The 24,643-nt window shown below is 42.3% G+C and overlaps 1 protein-coding gene across 21 annotated transcripts in view; it reads left to right on the top strand.

Annotated features, from left to right (window-relative positions):
• The window catches only part of TRPM8 (transient receptor potential cation channel subfamily M member 8), a gene marked incomplete at its 5' end in the record, with an annotated part of 140,709 nt that extends 116,155 nt beyond the window's left edge, over positions 1–24,554 (top strand). For 16 of the 21 annotated variants that reach the window (XM_083841492.1, XM_083841493.1, XM_083841490.1 and 13 more), the window contains 12 exons: positions 2,032–2,177; positions 2,920–3,032; positions 3,463–3,679; positions 7,457–7,548; positions 8,527–8,668; positions 9,800–9,971; positions 10,332–10,509; positions 13,664–13,854; positions 16,308–16,407; positions 17,352–17,385; positions 19,672–19,758; positions 23,777–24,554. In XM_083841492.1, coding sequence (XP_083697618.1) covers positions 2,032–2,177; positions 2,920–3,032; positions 3,463–3,679; positions 7,457–7,548; positions 8,527–8,668; positions 9,800–9,971; positions 10,332–10,509; positions 13,664–13,854; positions 16,308–16,407; positions 17,352–17,385; positions 19,672–19,722 — 1,436 coding nt within the window. In that variant the 3' untranslated portion in view covers positions 19,723–19,758; positions 23,777–24,554. Of the gene's footprint in view, positions 1–2,031; positions 2,178–2,919; positions 3,033–3,462; positions 3,680–7,456; positions 7,549–8,526; positions 8,669–9,799; positions 9,972–10,331; positions 10,510–13,663; positions 13,855–16,307; positions 16,408–17,351; positions 17,386–19,671; positions 19,759–23,776 lie in introns of those variants that run through there. The other 5 variants (XM_083841500.1, XM_083841504.1, XM_083841501.1 and 2 more) reach the window with 4 other exon arrangements.
• Positions 24,555–24,643: the final 89 nt, after the last annotated feature.

The raw sequence follows: 24,643 nt of genomic DNA, 5'->3' as shown, positions 1-24,643 counted from the left end.
GGTTGTCAGTGATCCAGAACTGAGCCCGGCATCTCGTGGGCCACAGTAACAAATATTTCTTATTTAAAGACTAATTGGTGACAGAATGGAGTGGGTGCTCTTTATTTATTTATTTTTTAAGACTACCATTTTCTGGAACAATAATGCTCATGTTTTCTTAATGCCTAGTTATCCTGCAAAGCATTCAGAGAAATACACAAATGAAAGCTAATGCGGGTGGCAGATGACAGATTAATTTGTAGCACCCACAGTTTACAAATTCAGGCTTACCTGTGATCCGCCCTGTAGTGCAGGATTGTGGTTCCTTAACTTGGAGGGAAATACAATAGTGTTGCCTCTGGGGGCTTTATTACGGGTTATGGCCTTGTTCTCTTGACTGATCTGGATATGGAAAATGGTCAATCTGTAACTCCATTTCTGTCAAGCAATTTGCTGTCATAATCATGAGTCACATTAGGTGACGGTTAAGGTGTAATAGCCCTGCAGATTGAGTAGGGAAACCATGGAAATGTTGCTGGAAAGGGCCTCTGGGGGCCTTAAGTTCCACCTTCATATTGAGGTGGAGCTCTCACCAGGACTAAATCTCTTCTGTCATGGCTTTGCTTAGCCAAATCTTGAAAATCTCCACAGACTGATAGTGTTTTATCGCTCCTAAAAGCAGACCATGTTTGTCCTTGTTCTAGGGCTAATGGAGGCTAGATTGACCTGTTGAACTTCTATTTTACCTGTTGAACTTATATTTATTTATGTGTATATCAGAATGATTACAGAGCTATTTCACTAGCTATTAAGGAGTGCATGTACTGAAAATTTCTTGCTTGTCCTGCTTCACAAGGTGAAGCTTAGGCTTTCCTAAAGGTATCTAGATCCACTGGGCCTGATGTTGAGAAGTGAGCAGGCTCCATTGAAGTCTGTTATCAAGACCGATCTGCATATTGCAGTGTATATGGTAACACCAGCTGAAGGTGTTGTTGTTATGTGTGCATTTTTGCAGTTACACTAACAAAGCTGTTCAGAAAATGCCTGGGAAAACGTCCTGTTGGAGAGAAGCACTACTAGTAAAGGCTGGTTTGTTTTCTGAGAGGCTGGACTGCTCTTCAGGCAGTGGCATGCTGTGCTCTGTCATAGATACGCCAACAGCACTGCTGTTGAGTGGGAAGTGGCCAAAGCTGGAAACAGAAATTACTTTTTATTGCAATTAAATGTCTTTGTAGTGAAACGGTGGCCTGAGTTTTCATCCTGGCCTAGTGTGTGTACAACACAAAACCCAGACGTGTTACCTGGGTCATTGGTCTAGCTTCTTTCCATACAGAATTGTCCTGCAAGTCAAACTTTGTTTTTCGCACCATGCAGATGGTTGGTGGCAAAAATCTACGGGCAGAATAAGATGCTTATAGCTCTTCTTCGACAACCATGTTTGCAATGCATTTCTCAGTGAAAAACCATCACATTCTGCCCACGTTGCTCAACTTACAGAGTTGACTATAACTCATTATATCAGTGCTAAATGAATAAAAAGAAAATGATACTAGCAGAAGTACTGAATCATTTGAGTAGAAGTTCATATTTTTCCTCAATTTTCAGTGCAGAACTCATCTTAATATTATCTCTGTGCAAGCTGATTTGATATTACAATTTTTCATCCAGACATGAATTCTGTATGAAAGAATACATGCAAGTGTGTTAAGAATAGAGTGTATGTACATGTTATTTTCCCAATGTTCAGCATGATGAAGAGTTCTTGAATCTCTATGCTTTAATATTATGTTTTTTAAGTCACTGAAGGCAATTGCATCCCAGTTGGTGGAAAACTGAGTGTGAATTTGGAGCTCAGTGTGCGAGTGATTGTGTTGGAAAGCATACGTAGAAATATGCAGCGGGTACCATATGAATGAGCGCTAATGCTGCAGGGCTGGGCTGGGTAATTCCTGCCCTTTGGGCTGTACAGCTGTTGTCAAACAGGGACAGAGTCAGAGGGACAGATTTGATAGAGTTGCTTTCTCCCCTTATTGGGTGGCCTCTTTCCTCCAGAGCTGTTCACCGAGTGCTACAGCAATGATGAAGATCTGGCTGAGCAGCTGCTGACCTATTCCTGTGAAGCCTGGGGAGGGAGCAATTGCCTGGAACTAGCAGTGGAAGCAAAAGACCAGCAATTCATTGCACAGCCAGGGGTGCAGGTAATATCAGTGACAAGAAGGTACACGGATTGCTGTAACTCATGTGATCTGGGTGACTTCTAAAATAAGAAAAGCAAATATTCGTGCTGCCAAAATGCTGCATCCACGGGACTAGCCCATGAGAGGCCACGGCTCAGACACTGCCATCACGGAGGTCAGAACCTATGGGCGATGTTTCCCAGCCGTGTGAATGCAGAGCTTTGCGTGGCTGCGGCAAAGCCCTTTCCCACAGGATGCTCACAGAACCCACTTCTGCAGTGCTGTGAAATGCGTCCCAGAGAGCACGGATTGTGCCTGGTGGGGGACAACGTGTGGCTAACAGGAGGTGGCTGATTTGCCCAAAAATGCTAAGTCAAGAGGGGAAGACGATTTAGAGATGTAAATTATAAAAACCTAGATGATGAAGACTGCCTGAAGTGACTTCCCCCTTGGCACAAGTCGTGTGTGTACACCGTGTGGATGTACTGCCCAGTGTAAAGTGCCTTATAAATCAGGTCAGGTCCTGTTTAGCCTCACATTCAACTCCTCCTCAAATAGGCTAGCGGATGGCTGGACTAAGGAACCAGCACACTGTTACTGATGCAGAAAACATTCTCTATTATTGAAATAGGAATCACAGTTATTTTGTTTTAAATCTCAAAGCTTTTTTTTTTTTCCTCCTAAATCGAATATCCTCTAATAGCATTCTGAAGTTACTTTGTTGCTGTTAAAACAAATTAGGGTATTTTCTTCTTCCCTGCAGAATTTCCTTTCCAAGCAGTGGTATGGAGAGATTTCAAGAGATACTAAGAATTGGAAGATTATACTGTGTCTCTTCTTTTTCCCTTTAATAGGCTGTGGTTTCATCTCATTCAGGTAATCAACTGGCTTCTCATTAACAGAAGTAAAACAAGTCAATTAATCATAGAATCATACAGCAAATCAGGCTGAAAGGGACCTCTCAAGATCATCCCCCTGCTCGAGCAGATTGACCAGGACTGTGTCCAGTTGGGTTTTGAATATCTCCAAGGATGGAGACTCCACAACCTCTCTGAACCTGTTCCAGTGTTCAGTCATTTTCAGATAAAGATATTTAATGGCTCAAAGGTCTTTTAACAGGTTGTTTTCTCACTCTGATCTGGAGTTAATATATGCCAATTTACTTGTATGCCTGATGTCAGTGGATGCAGAATGGCATTACCTTTTAAAGTGCTAGTCCTATACTAGTTTTCACTTTGACAAAACACAAATATTTCCAGGCATAAGGCTATGCTTTTGATACCTTTTCCCTCTTTTAATTTCTCAGGAAAAAACCTGTGGAGAAGAGTAAGAAACTCTTCCTGTATTATGTGTCTTTCTTCACCTCACCCTTTGTGGTCTTCTCCTGGAATGTTATCTTCTACATTGCTTTCCTGTTGCTCTTCGCCTACGTGTTGCTTATGGATTTCCAGAAGGAACCTACTGTCCTGGAGATGATCCTTTACGTGCTGGTCTTCATCCTGCTTTGTGATGAAGTGAGACAAGTAGGCAGCGCTTGCAAACCAAAAATGTTTAATGTTAGAATAAAAGCCTTATGTTGGCAGTTGCCTGTAGCTTAAGGCAGTGCAGGCTGCTTCTAAGTTACAGGGGAACCACCTCCTGGGAGTTCCCGATGTTTAATTCCTAGATATGTCCCAATATCTGCAGGTTGTTAAGCTGTGATCCACACAGCTATTGAGGCTGTATGGATAAGCTGATGCCACTGGAGATGCTTCTTAGGACTGCTTGGCTGAGGTTGCTAAAACAGTTGAGATTATAGAGGTTAGATTTAACAGAAGATATATTTAGATACATGCCTGTAGGTCAAGTGATTCTTGCCCTCGCTTCTCCACATCTCCCTTTATTTTCAATGAGCAACGTATCATTATGTATTTCTGTTTATCTCTTAGTCATAAATACAGTTTTTGCTAGTTTTACATAATACCAAGTACCAGCCTGGGACTGCCTACGTTTTTGTACTGGTGTGGTGTGGGAACAGTGTGCAGGACTGCCTTTATAGCCAAAGCCATAGCTGATATTCTTCTCACTTTGTAAGTAAGACCACGTTAATGAAGAAGGTTTGGCATCTACTAAAAAATAAATACTTTCCAGGTTAGATGAGTATTCCAGATGAGTTTGGGGAATTTTGTTTAGTTGTTTTGTTTTTTCTCCTTCCCTAAGTATGGTGGATTTGGCCTGTTTCTGAAGATTTCAGGATCAGGCTTTTCAGGCAAGCCAGTCTGTGCTCAGAATAGTGGAGACTTGAGTCAAGAAATGCTGGGGCCATCAGAAGAGAAATGGATGTGTGGTTTCAGTGCAGTGCTGCTTTCTGCTTGTCCTGTGAGGCGTTAGTCTCCAAACGAGTGTTTCTGGGACCTGCTGGATCAGGCTACCCTGCAATCACATTTCTTACGTGAGCTTAAATGACATTACTTAGTGTTGATGTTGCTATGCTTAAATTTCTATGCAATCTTTTTCTTTTTTTTAATAGTCAAGGTAGCACCCTGTTTAAGCCAAATTTACTTGCTAAGGAAAATGGGGGAAAAGTAAAAGACTGTGGCAATGAAAACACTAATGGAGTGTTTGTTTCTGCTGATTTAGGTTCTGGTGTCTCTGGACCTGTCATTGCACTTCCTGTGTGTACCCAGCAGAGATCCAGGGGAAAGCCTTAGGGATAGAGACCTTTTTTCCTATGCCACTATTTCTCACTAATCTGAGCAGGTAGAACAGCTTCAGATCCCAGTCATTGCATTAATAGCTAGTGGCCAGACGGTACCAATTCGATTCTGGGAGTGGAGGCAGCTAAAACAGAGACTTTATTGAGGATTTAAACACATTTTAAGCCAGTATCCTGGCTTCAGACCTCTTTTGCCTGAACTTAGGAAATTTTCTCCCTGGCTTTCTCTGAGATAGATTGGGTACGCATTGGTCTAACTCTTCAGTCAAAACGGTATCCATGTCCTTATCATTTTTTAAAAGAAGTATGTCTCAGATTTTGTTTTCACATCAAAGAGTAAAAATAACACTGCCTGTGGTTCCACTGTAGCTGCTGCAGTCAGGTAATTTTCTGGGGGGGGAGAAATCAGCCCTCTGACTTGAGTGGTGTGTCTATGAAGGTGTCAACTACTAGAAATGCTTTTTTCCTGCTATCTTCTTAGCCACATGGATGTAGCCTCCAGCCAGGTGAGTGGGTAGACTCATGGGGTGTGCAGGAAAATCAATTTTTTTCTCAAATGGAGAAGAAATGTGGTTAGAGTCTCCATGAATGTTAAGTCTCAGCACTGGAAACTGCTTGATGTTCAAAGGAATGAACTGCATTGCATTCTCAGTTGTTCCCTCTTGTTTACACACATCTGCCTGTTTTCTCTCTGCTTCTGCTTTAGACCAAAGCCCATTTACTTTTCTCCACCCACAACTGTGACCTTAATAGAGGAGGCTTCAGGCTTAAACCTGCTCCATTTAATACAGCTGTAGTGCAGTGCTATGCTTATTTCTCTGTGAAGGATGTTTGGAGCCTCTGCATCTCTCTTCACATAAAGCACCAGTTCACCATCATTGCTTTACTGAAAGTGAGACAACTTATATTTGATATAGGGAGTTCCCAGAGAGATACATCCCAGTGTCACGAGTGTAAGACACATTGTCCTCACTCAGTGCCCAACCTCTGCTACCTTAAATATTTAGAAGGGCATGTATGGGTTCAAGGATGCAGAAATAGTGTCTGGGACTATCTTGAGTCTGACAACCTGGTAGCTGCCAAATCCTTGTCTGTCTTTAGCAATGAGTTCGATCAGGTGAAGAAAATGCAACAGTTGTGCAAATGGAATAGCAAAGTGTCGCTCTCATAACTTCTGCATTTAGAAGAAAATTCCCTTCGATCTGTGTGTATCCCTTTAAAGTACCGAGAACAGAATTGCCATGGATATGTTAGTTATAAAGAGATTCAGTGATCAGTACTCTACTGATTGAGAATTATTTAAGCCTTGGTTATTTCAATGTAAATTAAAAAGAAAATAAAATTCCAGTTTGTAGCAATTTACAGCTCTGGGATATGCAGGGAAAAATCTGGAAATTGATATAATGAGCCAGCATTTTGCCTCCTGAAGTGCTGGTGCTCTCCCAGGAGACTGCACCCAACACAGGCTGCGGCACTGTAATGGCTTGTTGAACCTCCAATTATCTGCCAGTGCATGAAATTGCTTTCAACAACTGCACGTGAATTAAGGGGTTGGAGTTGATTTTGCTGATCACACAAGTCAGATCATCACAGACATGAATAAAGTTAGGGAGTTAGTGTGGGTGGCTGACTTTCAGCAGAGGCTTTGCAGTGGATTTTTTTATAATTAGGGCTTGGTCTGTTTCTTCAGGCCCAGTGGAGGTTTCTCCTGATTAAACTGTCTCTGACTTAGACCCAGGAGTTGGTTGCACGTCCTTTGGATCCAGGATGCACTACCAGTTATTTGATCTGGAACAGGGTAGAGATTCTCATTAGCCTTGCAATTCAGAATTAGAGTTAGGTAGTTAGAAAAATAAATTAAATGTGTATCTTTGATCAAAAACATGTGTGTAGCCAGAGACAGATCCCTGAATGAGCTATGTGAAGAAAGAGAAGCCCTGAAACAGCAACCCTCCTGCCTCCCCCCAGTGTTTTATCTGCTCCCAGGGTGCAAAAGCAAGACTCCTTTGACCATTTGGCAGCAGTTTTGCTGGAGCATACTGTCACCTACTCTGAAGCTCCCCTAGCAGCATGTGTATACATATGTGATCGCTCAGCACATCAGTCTCAGCCCATGTCAGGGGCACTCCTTCCTCTCCCCTTGCACAAGCATCCGTGTGAGCTGGTTGTGTCCTGTGAGCACAGTAACCCTCGCTGTGACACAGTGCTTGTGTCACCGATGTGCCTAACTGGTCCCAGTGCAAGAGCATTAGCCTAGGCCATCTGGGCTGCAGAAGAAAATGTGTTAGTGAGCTCTAAACATAGAAAATCCCAATCTATCGTCCTAGTAAAGTTAACAAGAAAAACGATGCCAGTAATGTCTGGCATTGCTGTGTATACTAAAAACAAATCCTTGGGGGGAAATTAAAAACAATCTGACCTCTGTTGTGCCCATTGTGTGTGACAAAAGATTACCTGGGCAAGGAAACAACCCTTAACTGTTGCAATCGGTGGAATATTTACCCATGAGGACATCCAGTGGGAAAGAATGGGGGAGGACCTACTGATGTATGAGCTTTCCAAGTAACTGTGCAGTGGTTACTTTCTGCTCTTTTTTCCTTTCCAGTGGTACATGAATGGCAGTAAGTATTTCTTAGATCTGTGGAATGTTATGGATACTCTAGCAATCTTCTACTTCATAGCAGGAATTGTGTTCAGGTGAGTAGCACCTTTTCTTGTGGCCATACTATGGCATTCCTTTCTTTCCAGGTTTTGACTGCAACCTCTAACTAGATTTTGGGAAACAACATGTTCCTGAAACACCCTGTTCTTTATGAGGGCCAGGCATACTGCCAAATCTTGACTCTAAATTTTTAATGGCAATTAAAGAAGTAAAATAAGGTGATTGAATAAAGCACCCGCATGCAATATTTTCTCTCTTTGGTTTAATGGAAGGTGAGTCTATCCCTGGAATCAAAGACAGCTTCCCTAAACTCAGATCCTTCTGGGCCATCAGAAAGCCTTTCTTAATCTCTAGATTTGTGTGAGCATGTTTACAAGAAAATGGTTGAAATGGGCATAGATTTTGTGACAATGACTGGTTATACAAAACATATCAGAGTTGTAGGATAAGACGGGTAATATCTCAGAGTCAGAAGTTCTTTGGGATTTTCCCTGGCTCCTACTATCAACTATTTAGTGTAGTAATCTGGACTCTTTGACCTCTAGTGGGTTGCATTTAATTTTTCATACAGTAGTCTAAGAGAATGTCATTAGCTCACATAAGCTGTTTAACATGAATGGATGAATTAACAACCATGGCAAAGAAATTGTGGGAATACATTTTCAAGTGTAGTTGTTTAGTCAACTGTAACTTGGTTCTCGTTGCCTGAGTGCAGCTGTTGCACTGTGGTGTTTTGGGAGGCGGGGGGGCGAGTAGCTAGACGTACAAGATTTCCTTGCTGTTAATAGTTTGAGAAAGGAAGAGGAAACGTAGCAATGATGTAGCTAAGCTAGGATGTATGTAAAGAAAATATGTCATCAGGCAGGGGTGGGCATGGGACCCTGGGTATCTGTGCTCTGTTTTCCAGTTAATTCACTTTTCACTCCCCATTTCAATGTTTCAGTGTATTTTTATGTGACTTCCGCATGCTTTACCCAATGCTTCTCTTCATTTTCTTTTGCTGTCTCCATCAGGCTGCACTCATCTGATGAAAGCTCTTGGTATTCTGGGAGAGTCATTTTCTGTTTGGACTACATAGTTTTTACTCTCAGACTGATCCATATTTTCACCGTTAGCAGGAATCTAGGACCCAAAATTATTATGCTGCAGAGGATGGTAAGGTTCTGGCAGCTATTCAAGTGAGTTCAAATAAATGATGTGACAGGGTGCCACGTCACCACTGTTCTGCTGATGGCAGCAAGTTCACTCCTTCTCTTAAATCTGCTAAACAGAATTAATTAAGATTTAAATAGGAGCTAATTAAGAGCAGGGCCTTTTCCTCTTCCTCTGTACAAGGTTGAATTTCAGTCTGAAAAAAGATCGGGCTGAAGAGCAGATGAGAAATTTTTCTTCCTAGTGGCTTTTGTCTTGCATGTCTCAAATGTTTCAGTGGTTGGTTCCACTCAGTCTTGTTGCTCACATGGGTGTTTCATAAACAAGAAAATGTAAGTGAGCAATATAGGAACAGCACTACTGTCTTCCACTGCATCTGTCGTCTGGTTTTATTTTGCCTTATACCACTGCTGCAAAGCTGAATTCTAGAGAATATCTGGTCCTAGAGTGCCTTATGACATGGAAGCAACAACACAGAATTGTTTCCTGTACATTCTTCTCTCATTTGGCCTTGTTCAAAAGAGACAAATTTTTTGAATAAGTCTAATAATAAAGCTGCTTAGGGCTGGAGGGAGGGCAGATCTTGGTGGAAGTGGGTCTGCAACAAACTGGAAGGCTCAGCTAGGATATTATCAGTCTTCGCTTATCTGTATGTTGTTAAGAGCTGGAAATTTATGAAACCACTAGCCAGAGCACCTGGAACACTAATGCCAGTTTTAAGACATCTAAGGTGGCATTTTCAGAGGTGGTGACTGCTTTCACCTGACACTTGGCTGCAAGGTTTACCACTACAGTTGTTGCATAAATAGTCTTTACATGTGGATTTGGCTTTTGTGGGTGAAGCCTGTGTGATGCCAATGGGATGCTCTATATTCTGAAACATCTTAGTTTTATGGTTGTATAAACATTTTCTAAGTTACCTGCACAGGAATGGTCAATTATTTCTGTATGTGCATATTGCTGACTGTAAATTTATGGAACAGTGATCTGAAAATTTGCATTAAAATGGTGAATGGTGCTAGCCATGTAGGCTTTTCTGATACTTGTTCTCCACCCTCATATCAAATCAGGCGGAAAAAAAACGTGTGGCTTGCAACAGGCATACTGATGTATTTGCTTGTTGTCCTTTTTCAGATGATAGATGTCTTCTTCTTTCTCTTCCTCTTTGCTGTGTGGATGGTGGCCTTTGGTGTGGCCAGGCAAGGCATCCTGAGGAAGAATGAGCATCGCTGGGAGTGGATATTTCGATCTGTCATCTACGAGCCGTACCTGGCTATGTTTGGCCAGTACCCTGATGATGTTGATGGTAGCTATCTTCTGTGGGTGGTGGAATGCTCTGTCCTTTCAGTGGCTGCCCAGTCCTGTGTTCGAGGAATTCCTTCGTCTGTGGTCTTGAGGGGGTCAGCAGCTGACTGGTGGCCCTTGCTAAGGCCTTTGGAGCAAGGCCTGCCATGTGAAATCAGTTCCCCCACTGTCCATATTTCTGACACACAGCATCTGCCCTTTTGTCCCCTTTTCTCCAAAGAGCAACAAAGCAAGGTTTTGTGTCTGACGGGGAGGGGGGAAAGAGGAGGCCACATGTGTTGTGTTCAGTTGCAGTATCTGGGGCTAGGACCAACAGAAAGAAGGGGAGAGGGCTCACTGCTCTCCACTCTTGCCCCCTGAGGTACCACCTACAACTTTGACCGCTGCACCTTTTCTGGAAATGAGTCCAAGCCCTTGTGTGTGGAACTGGATGCCAACAACCAGCCCCGCTTCCCAGAGTGGATTACTATTCCCCTGGTGTGCATATACATGCTCTCAACTAACATCCTCCTCGTGAACCTGCTTGTGGCCATGTTTGGGTATGTAATAAAGGAGTGACCATTTGCTTATGATCACTGCATCGATATCCCTCCGAGAAAAGGAATAAAGTCCTGGAAAATGGCAGGAAGCCATGCCTTGGAGTCTGCCTGTCACTTTTGCAGACAAACTGCTGGTGGTAGTAGTCTGGAACGGGGTTCCCAAATCAAGAGAGACCTCACAAGTTAAGGGTGGTGTGGGAAGGTGACCAAAGGCAAGGTTATTCAGCATTTCTCACAGCAGTCTGCCTGAAGCTGGTACAATGTTCTGGGGATGGGTTGCTGTCTGTCCTTTTGCTACTTCTGTAAGTATTCTTTGCATGCAGTTATCAAAGACGACAATGAAATAAATGAGGTTTGCCCCAAAAGGTTTGTTCATCCTTTTATATTAAACTTACTGTCTTTGTATCATGGAAGAAAAGCAGATTTCTTAGATTTTGGTGTTATGACAGGAATATTTGAGTTTCCCATGAGTTTTCGGAGTGCATGCCATGTTATCTGCTTAGGTATTGTACAGCTTTAATATTTTTAAAACTGGAAACAATTAAACAGCTCTTAGCCATCATCACCTGGAGGGAAGAGCTGTCAGCTAGATCCTATGAGACAGAGTTGGTGTTATATTTGGAGTTTCTAACAGGCCTGTAGTCTCATGTGTTGCCACAGTTCATGCTGTGGAAAAATGTAGGGTGTGTGACTCCTGTGTTTAGGAAAGCCTTCTTCCTTGTGTCCCTGCTTGCTCCTGTGGTGGGAGGGTTTCCTGACTGTAAGTACTGCTCCATAGAATTTTACCCTGAGATTATGTAGGATGTACATAGAGCTGCTTCATCTGTTTGCCCTCATGAACCTGACACAGCTGGAGTCAACATCTAGCAGGAAAGATTGTCACCTTCCTAGGGTCACAGGTGTACTTTACTGCTGTTGCTCTTTGGAAATTAAAGCTTTGTGTGATAGCAATGCATGGACATCTTCAAATTCCTTCTCCCTTAGATTAGGGGAACTGGAACATGTAAAGGGACTTAGAGGTGATGGCATTTTTCAAGACTGTTTTTATATGGTAATTTATCTTATAGTAATATTTTGTGATTCTATACAAATACACCTGTCTGTGAATCTACTGGTCAGGAGGCCTATTCTGTTATTTTGTGAACTTTTAGACCATGCAGATGGATCTGAACTGACCTGAACTGTGCTGCTGGTAACTGCTGACTTAATCGTACAGCCAAGTAAAGTCAAGTCCAAATGGTGGCAGTTAAGCATGTCACCAAGTGTATGTTGACTATGTTAGGACCATTCAGAGCAAACCAGAACTGGTCCTTGGGGAAAAGTTCCCAGACCTCATTTGAGAAACTTTTGGTGTTTACATTGTAAGCTTTTACTCAAGAGTTGAGTTAGACACGGAAGCCCCTCATATCAGCCTTCTGGAGCATGTTGCTTTCCAGTCTGATTTCTGACTTGTGAATGCAGTAAGGTTGGTGTTGTGGCTCTGCCCTCTTGCCCAGCCCTGCTTCTCTGGTGTTTTACAATCCCTTGTAATGTAACAAAAATAATTACAGCCCCTGGGCATTGTATACGCAACAGCCACCACTGGCTCTTCTCCTTGGCAGAGATGCTCAAGGTTTTTTTGTCAGCTTGGAGCAGTTAGTAGGGTAAGGCAGAGCTAGGCTGTGGTCCATGCCGTGAGTTGAGAACCCCTCAGCTTCAGGATCTGCTCCTCCCTCTGCTCTGAACATTATTACCATGCTGACCTGGACTCTAAAGAAGGTCAGAAATGTGATTTTTGGCAAGGCATCTAGGATGAGTGCCAGGAAAGTGTTGAAGCCTATCAGTCTATTATACCTGTGTTTTCCTAACCTGCACAGGACCTGGAAACATAAGATAATGTTTATACTCCCTAGAAAGGATAAAAGCAATTCACATTAATAAAGGAAAGCGTAGCGGTAAGCCAGCTGTACCTTAGAAGCCTGTGGTATTTGTTAGAACACTTATTTTAACAGCATGTAATGGTAAAAGTTGTGGGTTATACAGTTATGCCAATAAAAACTTACTTTTTCCAGTTCAGCTAATTTTGTGGAAGGACCTTACAGGAGTTCTCTTAGTTCACATTAACAGTAGACTGAACAACTTAATCAAGCAGGAGTGCTTCCTTGTACTGAACTCAGGAAGGCTTGTGGGCAAACAGCAACCCAACATGTTTTCTTGATGCAGTTAGAAATGTCTGAATCTGAAATGGTTCCTCTGAAGTCCAGTGTGTACATTGTATTTGTCAATCTCTAATAATGCTGATGTCTATGAGACATCAGTCCAATCAGTCTCTATCTGTTGTTAAAATTAATATATCACTGGGAGTAATTATGACAGAGAATCCAACTTCTTTATGCCTAGTATGCATTAACTGAAAAGGATGCATATTACATTACACATGTTTTAGATACTTCTGAAATTCAGGATTATATTTATCATCTAAAACAATAGACAATTTCCACCAGAAGACTTGCAGGTGAAGGTCTTTGGTTATCTTGTGTAAGAGTCCATTAGGATCTCAGCACAGACATTTTGAAAACATCCACCTGCCATTTAATGACAGCAATAAAAGGTCAGCCAGTCTGTGAGTTGCTTCCTCTTGTGGCTGTTGCTTTGCTGGGTTTGTACAGTGCTTACGTACAGTAGGTTTGGTCCATGCCTGAAGCTCTCATTAATACTGCTACTAAATAATCTCAGGAGCTTTTCTTTTCTTTTTTCTTTTTTTTTTTTTCCTGGAAATAGCCTCTTTATATTTTTTTGCTTAGAAAGAAATAAGTCAGCTGGTGAATTAATGAGATACAGTATCTTGCAAGGAAGCATTCTGTTCTCATGTTTAGGCTGGAAGAAAATTGCCTACAGCTAAGGTAGTGAAAGTGTGTGGAATATTTTCTTCCTGTTCCTAATTTTTCCATTTTATTTCTAACTTTTTTTTTCCTTCTTAGTTCCTTCCCTGTTCAGACTGCTCTCTAAAAAGGTGTGCAAACTCAATAACCTTCCAACCAGTAGAAATGAACAACTCCAGGATGACTTTTCAAAAACTTACCCTAGTATAATAAAGAGAAACACTGTGTAACTTGCCTCTGATTCTTTGGTGAATAACCAATGCTATATGCATTTTCGCTTTCTTTGCCGTTAGTTACACCGTGGGATCAGTACAAGAGAACAATGACCAGGTGTGGAAGTTCCAACGCTATTTCTTGGTCCAAGAATACTGCAGTCGCTTGACTATCCCCTTCCCTTTTGTCATCTTTGCCTACATATTCATGGTGATGAGGAAATGTTTTAAATGCTGCTGTAAGAATGAAAGTAAAGAGCCATCTATTTGTTGTGAGTACGATTATTTTGTATTGGAAAAAATGTTGCTGGTGTTGTGATTCCCATCTCCCACCCCCCAACAGCTTTGGCTTTGGTCTGGTCAGAGAGCTTTAGTGTTCTACCATGAGATCTGCTCCACTTGAGTACTGTGTGGAGTTATCCAGTGCTTTCCTGTCCAAGCTGTTTTGAGGCAGATTTACCTCAAATATGTAAATCTATTAGTTGTATTAGGGCTGCTTTTGGTGCTTGTAGCTTTCAAAGTTTTTTGCATAAAACCACTGAATAAATTAATTCAGAGCCATTTCAGCAGCAGCTGAAAGTTATCTGCATGTTCTGCACAAAAAATGCAAAATCTCCTATTGTTTTTCAGCAGCTGATAGTGTATTCCTCCTGCACTGTTCCCAAGTGCACTGATCCCTCATCTTGCATGCTCTAACTGTTTAGGTAACTTGTAAAAGAGGTGGTGACCTTAGTCTCTGACTCTGCCTTCTGGAATTGCATTTCTTTTTTTCTTTCCATTGCAATCTACCAGCTAATACGGCTGGTAGCTGCAAGGGCAGCCTAGTAGAGCAGTTTTCTTCAGAGGCTGTTCTGCCTGTGAGTGAGTGAAAGAGAATGCAGGTACTTTTCTGGGCCTTGGTGGATGGACAAGTAGGCAAACCAACTCAAAAGCACAGGAGTGGCTCAGCTCTCTAGTTATTCCCTCCTTAATTCCTCTGTCAGAAGGCACAGATATGAATTGCGTTAATAAGGTTTTTTACCCCCAAGAAATTGAATGTTTTCAATTTTTAAGTGCTATTCAGAAGCAGATGAGAGACAATAAGTTGAGTTAATTGACAGACTTATTCCTCTCCATCAGCATCCTGACTGTTGCCCTGCAGCACAGACAGGATTTGTGACTCGTTTAGGAGAAAGATGCCTGCTTTGGGCTATAAAATTCCTTACCATTGACTAAATCATCGTGGCTGTCCAAAGCACTTCCCTTTCTGGGGAGGTTGTTTAACTGCAGATATTTCTGTCAGATGATGCACAGTTGATCTTCTAGTGAAAGCAAATGGAAGAATTAATTTAAGCCATAATATCACTTTGGTTTAGCTGCTGATGGGTACTGAGAACTGCAGGGAGAAAGCATACTAATGCACTGACTTGCAAAATCCTGGCTTCCCTACTAAACTCTTGTAAAAGTGTTCTGGTTGGGATTTGGGTGAATAAATGGCCGTTGGTGTCTGGGACAACGAATGGTGCTGTGTGAGGTCAGAGGAGCAGTGTGTGGAGGAATCAAAACTTAAATCATTTGTCAGCTGTTGACTTCTTTTGTTTCAGGAAAGGGTATTTGGGGGTTGTGGAGTGATGACTGACAGAAAATCCAGGCTTTGGAGCTTCCCTAGCTCCCTTGTCTCTAGCACAAAATGCTTTTGTTGTGGGTTTCCCTGTGTGAAATGTGTATATGCATAGGAGAAGCGCAGCTCAGAGCTTCCATTTCCAAATAGGCATTATTGTCACACTCTGTACTATGTGATGCTGAAGAGGGATGTTTATGTCCTACAGCAACAAGCCATGTGAAGCGTAGATTTATTGAACCCAGAGAAAGCACTGGAGAATTTAATACCATTTCAGTGTTAGTCCTCATGAGACTGCCTCAGTTCCATTCCCACTCCTACAGTTTTTGAGCTAAAGCTTTTTCTTGAATTGAATTAACTGCTCTTGAAGGTACACATACACCAGTGCCTCTTTAGAGGGCAGCAGTTGGTTTGGAGTTGCCAACAGATAAAGAGTCTAAAATTGATATACAGGCCTTGTGCTGATGATTGATGGGAAAAACGTAGCTAACTTTTTTTTATTAATACCCATGTGGTTTGTGCTAATCTGGTTGGAACAGGATAAAATGCAGAAATATTATCCTAGAGGACTTTGATGTCTTGCTCTGTGTCATTCTTTAATTTACAGCGTCAACAGGAGATGCTTTTTAGAGAAGAACATATTTCAGCATTTTGAAATGTTTATATTCAATGAAAAGTCATACACATTCTTAACAGATGTTACTCTTAACAGTCTAATACGGGATAACGTAGAAACAATAAGTACAAACAAAGCTGAAAACCACAAAGCAACTTTCTGTAACGTCCTATGCCTTGGTGAAATGGCTTCCATTTCTCAAAACACTTGTGCTAACCAAGCCGCAAAACCAAAAATTTGCAGTTTGTTGTTTTTTGTGTGTGTACATGTGTGTTTTTAAACCAACTCTGATTGCCAGGAGCATACAGTAACATGCATCTATGTCATGTTTATCAGAGCTGTATCACAGGTGGGAAGTGGGGCTGTGAATGTTCTGTATGCAGAGGAGGTAATCGTTAGCCTCTGGATGCAAGCACTAACCCAGCCTTTTTGCATCTTGACACTGGAGACACAGATGAACTGAATCTAGTGTGGTGGTGTTTGGTTTTTTTTCCATGTACATTCCCCAGGCTCAAAAAATGAGGACAATGAAACTCTGTCATGGGAAGCTGTCATGAAGGAAAACTACCTTGTCAAAATCAATACCAAAGCAAGTGATTCATCAGAAGAGTACGTCTGCACTTCTTTGTCTTCAATCTCTTAACTTTCTGTTGAATATTTTTAGTGAAACCAAGTTTTCAGCAGCTCTAGATGTTTACAAACTAATCCAAATATGAGTAAACTCAGCATCAACTTGCCTTTTTATTTTTTACGAAAAATGATTTCCGCTTCTTTTAATCTGTTGCTGTAGACTGGCTTCAGAAATAGTTGATTGAGCTGGCAAAATGTGAAGACTACCACATCATGATGCTTTGATTATCTCTGGGATCTGTCCCAGCACTTTCAGAATAACAGTATAAGTGGAAAGAGAAAGTAAAGAAAGCTAGAAAACAGCAACAGTTGCCTGCTGTGTATGATGACTTAATTTGTAGCTAGCTTCCAAGAACTTCAGAATTTCCCTAAATCAAATGTAAGGGAAGAGCTGATAAGAATGGGTGGGAAAGGCCAGAGAATTCTATGCTCCTTTGCCCGCGCAGTGGACATTGCCATTCACAAGTATATATTTATGTTAAGACTACAGAGGCACTCAACATTGGATAATAAGTTAAATACCCCCAAAATACGTGTTTAAAATTTGAAGCAGAAAAGTCTCAACAAGAAAAATGGAAAAGTGCAGCACTAACAGTAATTCATATGTTAATGCACTTGTAAGAAAATAAATAAATAAACACACAAAAAAAATTTAAATAACCAAACTGTTCCTGACCAGGGGCATCTGCAGGCAATCTATTTTTAACTGACCCCTGTCAACACGCAAAGAGGAAAGTCGTCTGAAACCTTCAAATTCAGTAGTTGCCTTACATAAACTCTTTGGCCATTGAGGACTAGATGTCTTAGCTACAGAGACTTCTGTAAAGCAGTTCTGCAGTTTTGCAATGGGAGGGCGGTTAGCCAAGACTTTATTTAATTCCTGGACTCAGCCCCTCTTTTCTGTGTCTTCTTTCTGTTTTCAGGATGGTGCATCGATTCAGACAGCTGGATGCAAAGGTACTTGTTTCATACTGCTCATATTGGGGGATGTGCCTCTGTCTTGTAAAGCAGGTAGCAATCCACCTGGAAAATGAGCACCACCAAGAGCCATTTGCAGTCTTTGTTGCTGTCGCCAGGACCCCATCTTCATTGTGCTTTTTGAATGGGCTCCTTTGCACCTTTGATTCCATGTGTAGCTTCATATTGTGCTGGAAAATGAAGTAGAAAGATGCTTACTTAGTATTGGAGAAGTGTTTTTTTCTGTACTCTTTATTGGATGGAAAGCAGTAAAAACAACTTCTATCTATAAAGCTGTAGTATTTCGCTGTTTATATGGCCTTTGAAACACTGATGGGAAGAAGAGGCATTACACAGACTATACCCCTCTCAAACGTGTGTTCTGTCAACTTTAGCCTCTAGTGCTGAAGGAACATGGTAATTCTACATTTTTAAAAATTAAGCTCTGCTTTTAAAATGGGATGGCAGTTCAGATATTGTGGCAAACCTGGTGATACTTCAGACAGCACAGGCAACACCTAGGTAAATAGAGAATGTTCTGTATGTATTGCAGGGTGAGAAGATCTGTAATTACGGTTAAAATGACCAGTTCTCATCTGGTTCACAGAGACATACTGTGTTGAAGCTATATAAAGCTGCCAATCTAATAGAGACCCTATCATTATCAAAATTGTCATACAAGTATACTTTTTATGACTGTGAAACTGAAAAGAGCTTTACAATGGGTATTATATTTGAGGGAGTGACTGTTTTGTGACTTTCGCCTCTGAATTGGCTAGCAGTTGCACTCGTGTGAAGAAGTCCAAGGGTGAAAAGGCCCACATACAGTTCACAATACGTCTTTTGATAGTTTAGGTTGCAAAATCATAGCTTTCTCTCAAGACTGAAATGGAAATGGTGAGTGGCTGAGTATGTGTATAACGATACTCTTAAAACAGAGGAAATACAATAACCTTAATTTTCTGCTGAAAAGCGATACCCAAACAGTGCCTCTTCTGTGATGTAATACTTTAGAGCTGCATTGGAGCAAGCTGTTTTTTCTGTTCATACCTTCAGCTTTAATGATGGAAATGTACTGAGGCCAGTGCTTAAGAGTAGCGTCCTTGAGAGCAAGAACTCCAGAGATATCTCACTGACTCTCATTTGAGATGATGATTTAAAAAAACAAGTCTGAGGACATAACTGAGTCCTAGGCATAAGCCCTGATCATGGGATAAACTTTTCTTTAAAGCTGTTGTGAATGTCTCGAGGTATAATGGGCATTGGTTACAGCATGGGAAGGCAAGGTTAGACTTCAAGAAGAACTTTGAGCAGTTGTGAGATTAGTGCAACAGGGGTCTCTGCTGTAGGCCTTGATCAGGATTGTCTAGTGAATACTGCCTCTGGGGGCTGCTCCAGATGGCCTTTTGAAATTCACTCTAGCCCTTTATGCTGTTGTTTCTGTGACAGAGCATCCATATTGCTCTACCTAGATTTTGGAGGCTGCTCCATTCATGAGAATGATTTCTCTGAAGTATTTTTTTCTGAAAAATTGTAGTGACTTCCCAAAAGAATAAGATCTTGTTCCATGTGAATCACAGTGCTAGAAACTGTTCCTTGGTTTGGCATCTCTGGACATATGTGTAACAGGTGATAAATGAAACAAGTGGTTAAAAAACAACAACTACACAGAAACGTACTTTTATGGTAGATTGGCTCCACAAAACTACACTGATCTGCAATCTTTGCTTTGAAGGAGCAAAAGGAGATAGAATATAGATTGGCACTTGTAGCTGTCGTGATGCCTGCTTGTTAACTGTCTGGATTACATATTTATTAGGGCTCACTGCATTAATTGCATTGCTGAAAACGGTAACGGGTAGTATCCTTTCAAGTACTATTGTATTTGAGATAATATTTGGAGCAGCAATTATTTGTTAATCATATTACTTATTAGTATTGCTTTCCTGTGAAAAGTAATATTAACATTACTTCATTTGCCACCATGGTGTGACTACTGAATACAAAGAGAAGTCAGTTATTGCTTTCTTAACTTGCTAACATCCGCAGCATAGCCAGGTAAGCAGGAGTCCAGATTAGGGGTTTTATGCCTGTTGCTGCTGATCGGCTGATGCATGGTATTTTCTAGAGTACGTATGTTCTAGAGTATTTTAAGGTACTTATAACTGCTTGCTTGTTTTGCTCTCTTCGCTTCATCCTGAGCTGCGATCATCTGTTGGAATGAGTGAGTTAGATTGACTTTATATACAAACACTTTTTCTTTTTTTTTTTTTTATTATTCTTAAGCTTTCTGATTTGAAAGGCCTCCTAAAAGAGATTTCAAGCAAAATCAAATGAATGCAGCTGAAATCCTAAAGTAACTATGTGAGCAGGGTAAGTCCTCTTTAAATCCATTCTCTGGCTTGAATGATTAATCATCATCTGTGATGTTAAATCATATGTTTCTGGAAGAACGATTGGTATTAATTATTGATGCTTGTATAGGTGTTGTCTAATATTGGAAGAGACTTAAGAACTAAATTCTCTTCCTCATTTTTTTTTTCCTGAAAAATATAATTTTCCATGTGGTGTTTCTAACATTTTTTGGCAAGGCTTAAAATACCTTATTCTGCTCCCTTGTCTTTGAAAAACTGTGAATGGACCAAAGTTACTTTAGTTGTCTTTGTGCTGGAGGCCCTCTGGAAAATTAGGAGCTGCTATGCTGAATCCTTTATAGTTGACTCATTTTAACTCTGAAGAACATAAAAGCCAAATAGAGACAGATGTGTGGGTAGGAGTAACGCTTATTTTTTCACTATCAAAGTGGGGCATTATGGCGGATCACTATAGCCTTTCTGGGTCCTATACAATAAACTTTAGAGTGAAGAGTTGACTCCAAATCTCCTGAGCTACAGTCCAGTGTCTGGTCATAAGCCATGTGTCCTTTTCCATTACGGTCTGTGGAAGAACTGTGTTGGGGCCACACGTCACTAGAGAGCAGAGCTCAGTGCCTGCCCCTCAGCTCCCCTCGTGAGGGAGCTGCAGGCCGCCATGAGGCCTCCCCTCAGCCTGCTCTGTTCTGGGCTAAACAGACCAAAGGACCTCAGCCACTTCTTATACGCCTTCCCCTCTAGACCCTTCCCCACCTTTGTAAGCCCTCCTTTGGACACTCTCCAATAGCTTTATGTCCTTACACTGTGGTGCCCAAAACTGCACACAGCACTAGAGGTGAGGCCGCACCAATGCAGAGCAGAGTGGGACGATCCCTTCCCTTGACTGGCTAGCAAGGCCGTGCTTGATGCACCCCAGAGTACTGTTGGTCCTTTTGGCTGCAATATTAGGAAGGCTGAGGAGTTAGACAGTTGGTTCTATGTGCAGTCTGCAGTGGACCCACAGCCAGAAAGACCCACAACCCACAGCCTCAAGACAACGCAGAAGGGAGTGATACCGAAAACACAGAGGGAATGGCAGCTTGCTATGGCAAGGACTAGTGGAGGAAGAGACTTCCCCTGTTGCTTGAGGTGCTCTTGCAGAACCTCTTTGTAGATATGGGGACTGCAGAAGACCTGTCACTCTGGGGAGATACAGGTGTTGACAAAGCCAGCTCAGCCTGTTCCCTGTAGAATGACCAGTCCAACCAAGAAGCAGTGACAGTGATAGTAGTAGGAGTCTCTTCTGTGGGGAACGGAGGCGCCCATTTGCCAACCTGAACTACTTTCAAGAGAGGTATGTTCCTACCAGGGACTTGGGACATTTCCAAGAGACTACTGCGCACTGCTGTTATTTCATATGGATACCAGTGACATTCTCAAGAGCAGTCCAAGGTGTATCATGAAGGACTACAGGCGGGGCATTGAAACCGGGTGCAGCCGCCATTTTGCAGTCACTCACCAAGGCAATCCTCCGGGGCAGACGTGTGCTGCAGCAGAGCAGGGTATCGAGGCAGGCAAGGCTTTTTTCCTGCATTGAGGCCACTTGAGGCAGCTGAGGGAGCCGCCAGGACCTGGCAGCCCTCCCAAGGGTGGCTGATGAGGCGCAGGTGGAGCCTCCTAGATCTGTTGCTTGAGAACAGAGAGGGTCTTGTGGGTAATGTGGCAGTTGGCAGCCATCTTGGTCATAGTGACCATGAAGCGGTTGAGTTTAAAATTTTTGGTGACAGAAGGAAAACTGTCACCAAAACTTCAGCCCTGGATATGGGGAGAGCAGACTTCAGGTTGCTCAGGGAACTAGCTAGCAATGTCTCCTGGGAAACTGGTTTTGAAAGCGTCAGTGTCCATCAGTGCTGGTCAGTCTTTAAGGACTGCCTTGTAAAATCACAAGATCAGTCAATTCCAAAATATTGGAAGTCATGCAGGCAGGGCAGAAGGTTGGCTTGGCTGATCAGGGATCTTCTTGTGGAGCTTAGGCTTAAAAAGAAAGTGTATGGCTGCTGGAAGGAGGGTCAGGCAACATGGAACGACTACAAGGATGCTGTTCGTCTTTGTAGGGAGAAAATTTGTGCTGCCAAAGCCCAATTAGAGTTGAAGCTGGCCAGGTCTGTGGGAGACAATAAAAAGGGCTTTTTAAAATATGTGAACAGTAAAAGGAAGTCCAGAGAAAACATAGGTGCACTGCTTGATGGGGATGGTCACTTCAAAAAGAAGGACATAGGCAAAGCGGAGACGTTTAACGCCTTCTTTGCCTCTGTCTTCAACACTGATGATGGATTCATCCCAGGATGCTCAGGGAGCTGGCTGACATCATCACAGGACCTCTCAGTTATTTTTCAATGGTCTTGGGAATCTGGAGAGGTCCCAATTGACTGGAAGCTGGCAAATGTTGTGCCAATTTTCAAGAACGGCAAGAAAGAAGACTCTGATAACTACAGGCCTGTCAGTTTCATGTCAGTGCCTGGTAAAATTACAGAGAAGATTATCCTGGGTGTTATTGAAATGCACCTTGAGGACAATGCAGTCATAGGTCCCAGCCAACGTGGGTTCACGAGAGGGGTAGGTGTTATTTAACACATTTCATTTCCTTTTATGATAAGATCACCCATCTAGTTGATTAAGGGAAATCAGCTGATGTGATCTTTTTGGATTTCAGTAAAGCTTTCGATACAGTTTCTCATAGGATCCTACTGGACAAAACGTCCAGCATACAGCTGGATAAAAACATAATACAATGGGTGAATAATTGGCTGATGGGTAGGGCTCAAAGGGTTACAGTAAATGGGATTACATCAGGCTGGTGGCCAGTCCCCCAAGGCTCCATTTTAGGGCCAGTTCTTTTCAGTGTTTTCATAAACCATTTGGATGTAGGATTAGCAGGTGTTTTGAGTAAGTTTGCTGATGATACTAAACTGGGAGGAATTGTTGACTCTGTTGAGGGTGGAAAGGCCTTGCAGAGAGATCTGGACAGATTGGAGTGCTGGGCAATCACCAACCGCATGAAGTTTAACAAGAGCAAGTGCCGGGTCCTGCACCTGGGATGGGGCAACCCTGGCTATACGTACAGACTGGGTGATGAGACGCTGGAGAGCAGCCCCGCAGAGAGGGATCTGGGGGTTGTGGTTGACAGCAAGCTGAATATGAGCCAGCAGTGTGCCCTGGCAGCCAGGAGGGCCAGCCGTATCCTGGGGTGCATCAAGCATGGCATTGCTAGTCGGTCGAGGGAAGGGATTGTCCCGCTCTACTCTGCGCTGGTGCAGCCTCACCTCGAGTACTGTGTGCAGTTCTGGGCACCACAGTACAAAAAGGGCGTGAAACTGTTGGTGAGTGTCCAGAGGAGGGCTATGGAGATGGTGAAGGGCCTAGAGGGGAAGATGTACAAGGAGCAGCTGAGGTCACTAGGCCCGTTCAGCTTGGAAAAGAAGAGGCTGAGGGGGGACCTCATTGCGGCCTACAGCTTCCTCACGAGGGGGAGCAGTGGGGCAGGTGCCCATCTATTCTCTTTAGTGACCAGTGATAGGACCTGAGGGAATGGACTCAAGCTGCGAAAGGAGAGGTTCAGGTTGGAACAAAAAGGTTCTTCACTGAGAAGGTGGTCGTGCACTAGAACAAGCTCCCCAGGGATGTAGTCACGGCACCAAGCCTGTCGGAGTTTAAGAAACATTTGGACTATGTTCTCAGTCATAAGGTCTGAATTTTGGGGTAGACCTGTGTGGAGCCAGGAGTTGGACTTGACGATCCTTGTGGGTTCCTTCCAACTTGGGATATTCTATGATCCTGTGATTGTTGTTTCACTTCCTCACAGCTAGCATCTCTGCTACTCTGCTAAGACATGATATTCTGGATAGGTAATGCAGACAGCTCCTTGATCTGAAGTGTTGTGCAAGACATCCAAGGTTCCAAGTGGATGTCTTCAGGATGACAACAAAACGTGGTGCTGGGCTGCAAGCTCTAATTTAAAATTTTTTCTTTTGCTCACCCAGGTACCAATTCATCTAGAATTTTGGAGCCGGCAGAAACCACCAAGTAAATGGAGACAATAGGATTTTTTTTATTATTATTTGGTTTTAATAAGACAACGTGTTCTGCTTGTTGGATGATGACATTAAAACATTAAGGCTGTTTCTCTCCTGTCAGAACTCCCAGGTTACCCAAGCTTTCCTGTTTCTTCATCTCCCCAGATGTTCAATGGCAGACGGTAGTCCTTATCAGCTTCTGTTAAAATGTACTGTTAATTCCAAGTGCTGTGCTGCTGCTGCCAAATTCACTCTGCTTTTGAATTTCACTCAAAAGGGTTTGTTCATGAGAATCCTTTACACATTAATTGCTTGTCTTAATGAATCTCCCTTCCCTCTTCATGCAGTAACCAAATCTAGCCTGTTAATTATACAGTCTGTCTGTAAGACCTGCTGAAGCCTGTAATGCTGGTATGCCAGAATGAAGTGTATTGCTGCATCATCCCCCTGGGGAAAGATAATCTTTGGTCCAACACCAACACCTTGGACTTCACAAGAACAGTGTAAACTTACTCCTGCTCTACCTGGAACTGTGCAGCAATGCAGAAGCTCAACTGTTGCAGTCTTGCATGGAAGGGATACAATCCTTATTGAAATAGTTTTGAAAGGCCTTGTGTGTTATCTTTGCTTGTTTCTACGGGGATAGTTTTTATACTTGGAGCATTGTAATTTGTTTTAATTTTTTCAAACATCTGTTTGCAGATGTTTGTATAACGGATATAAAATTGCAAAGATTGGCAAGCTTTACATTTTCTTATGCTTGCTATGGCGAGGTTGCTGTTGTCTTTCTTGAAATAGCAGTGGAATCTTGTGGTGGTTTGTGTGGTATAAATG

This window comes from Anser anser (genome assembly GCF_964211835.1).
Source record: "Anser anser genome assembly, chromosome: 6".
In the NCBI taxonomy this organism is placed as follows: domain Eukaryota; kingdom Metazoa; phylum Chordata; class Aves; order Anseriformes; family Anatidae; genus Anser; species Anser anser.
Note: the sequence above shows the minus strand (reverse complement) of the source record. Positions and strands in the feature narration are given on the sequence as shown.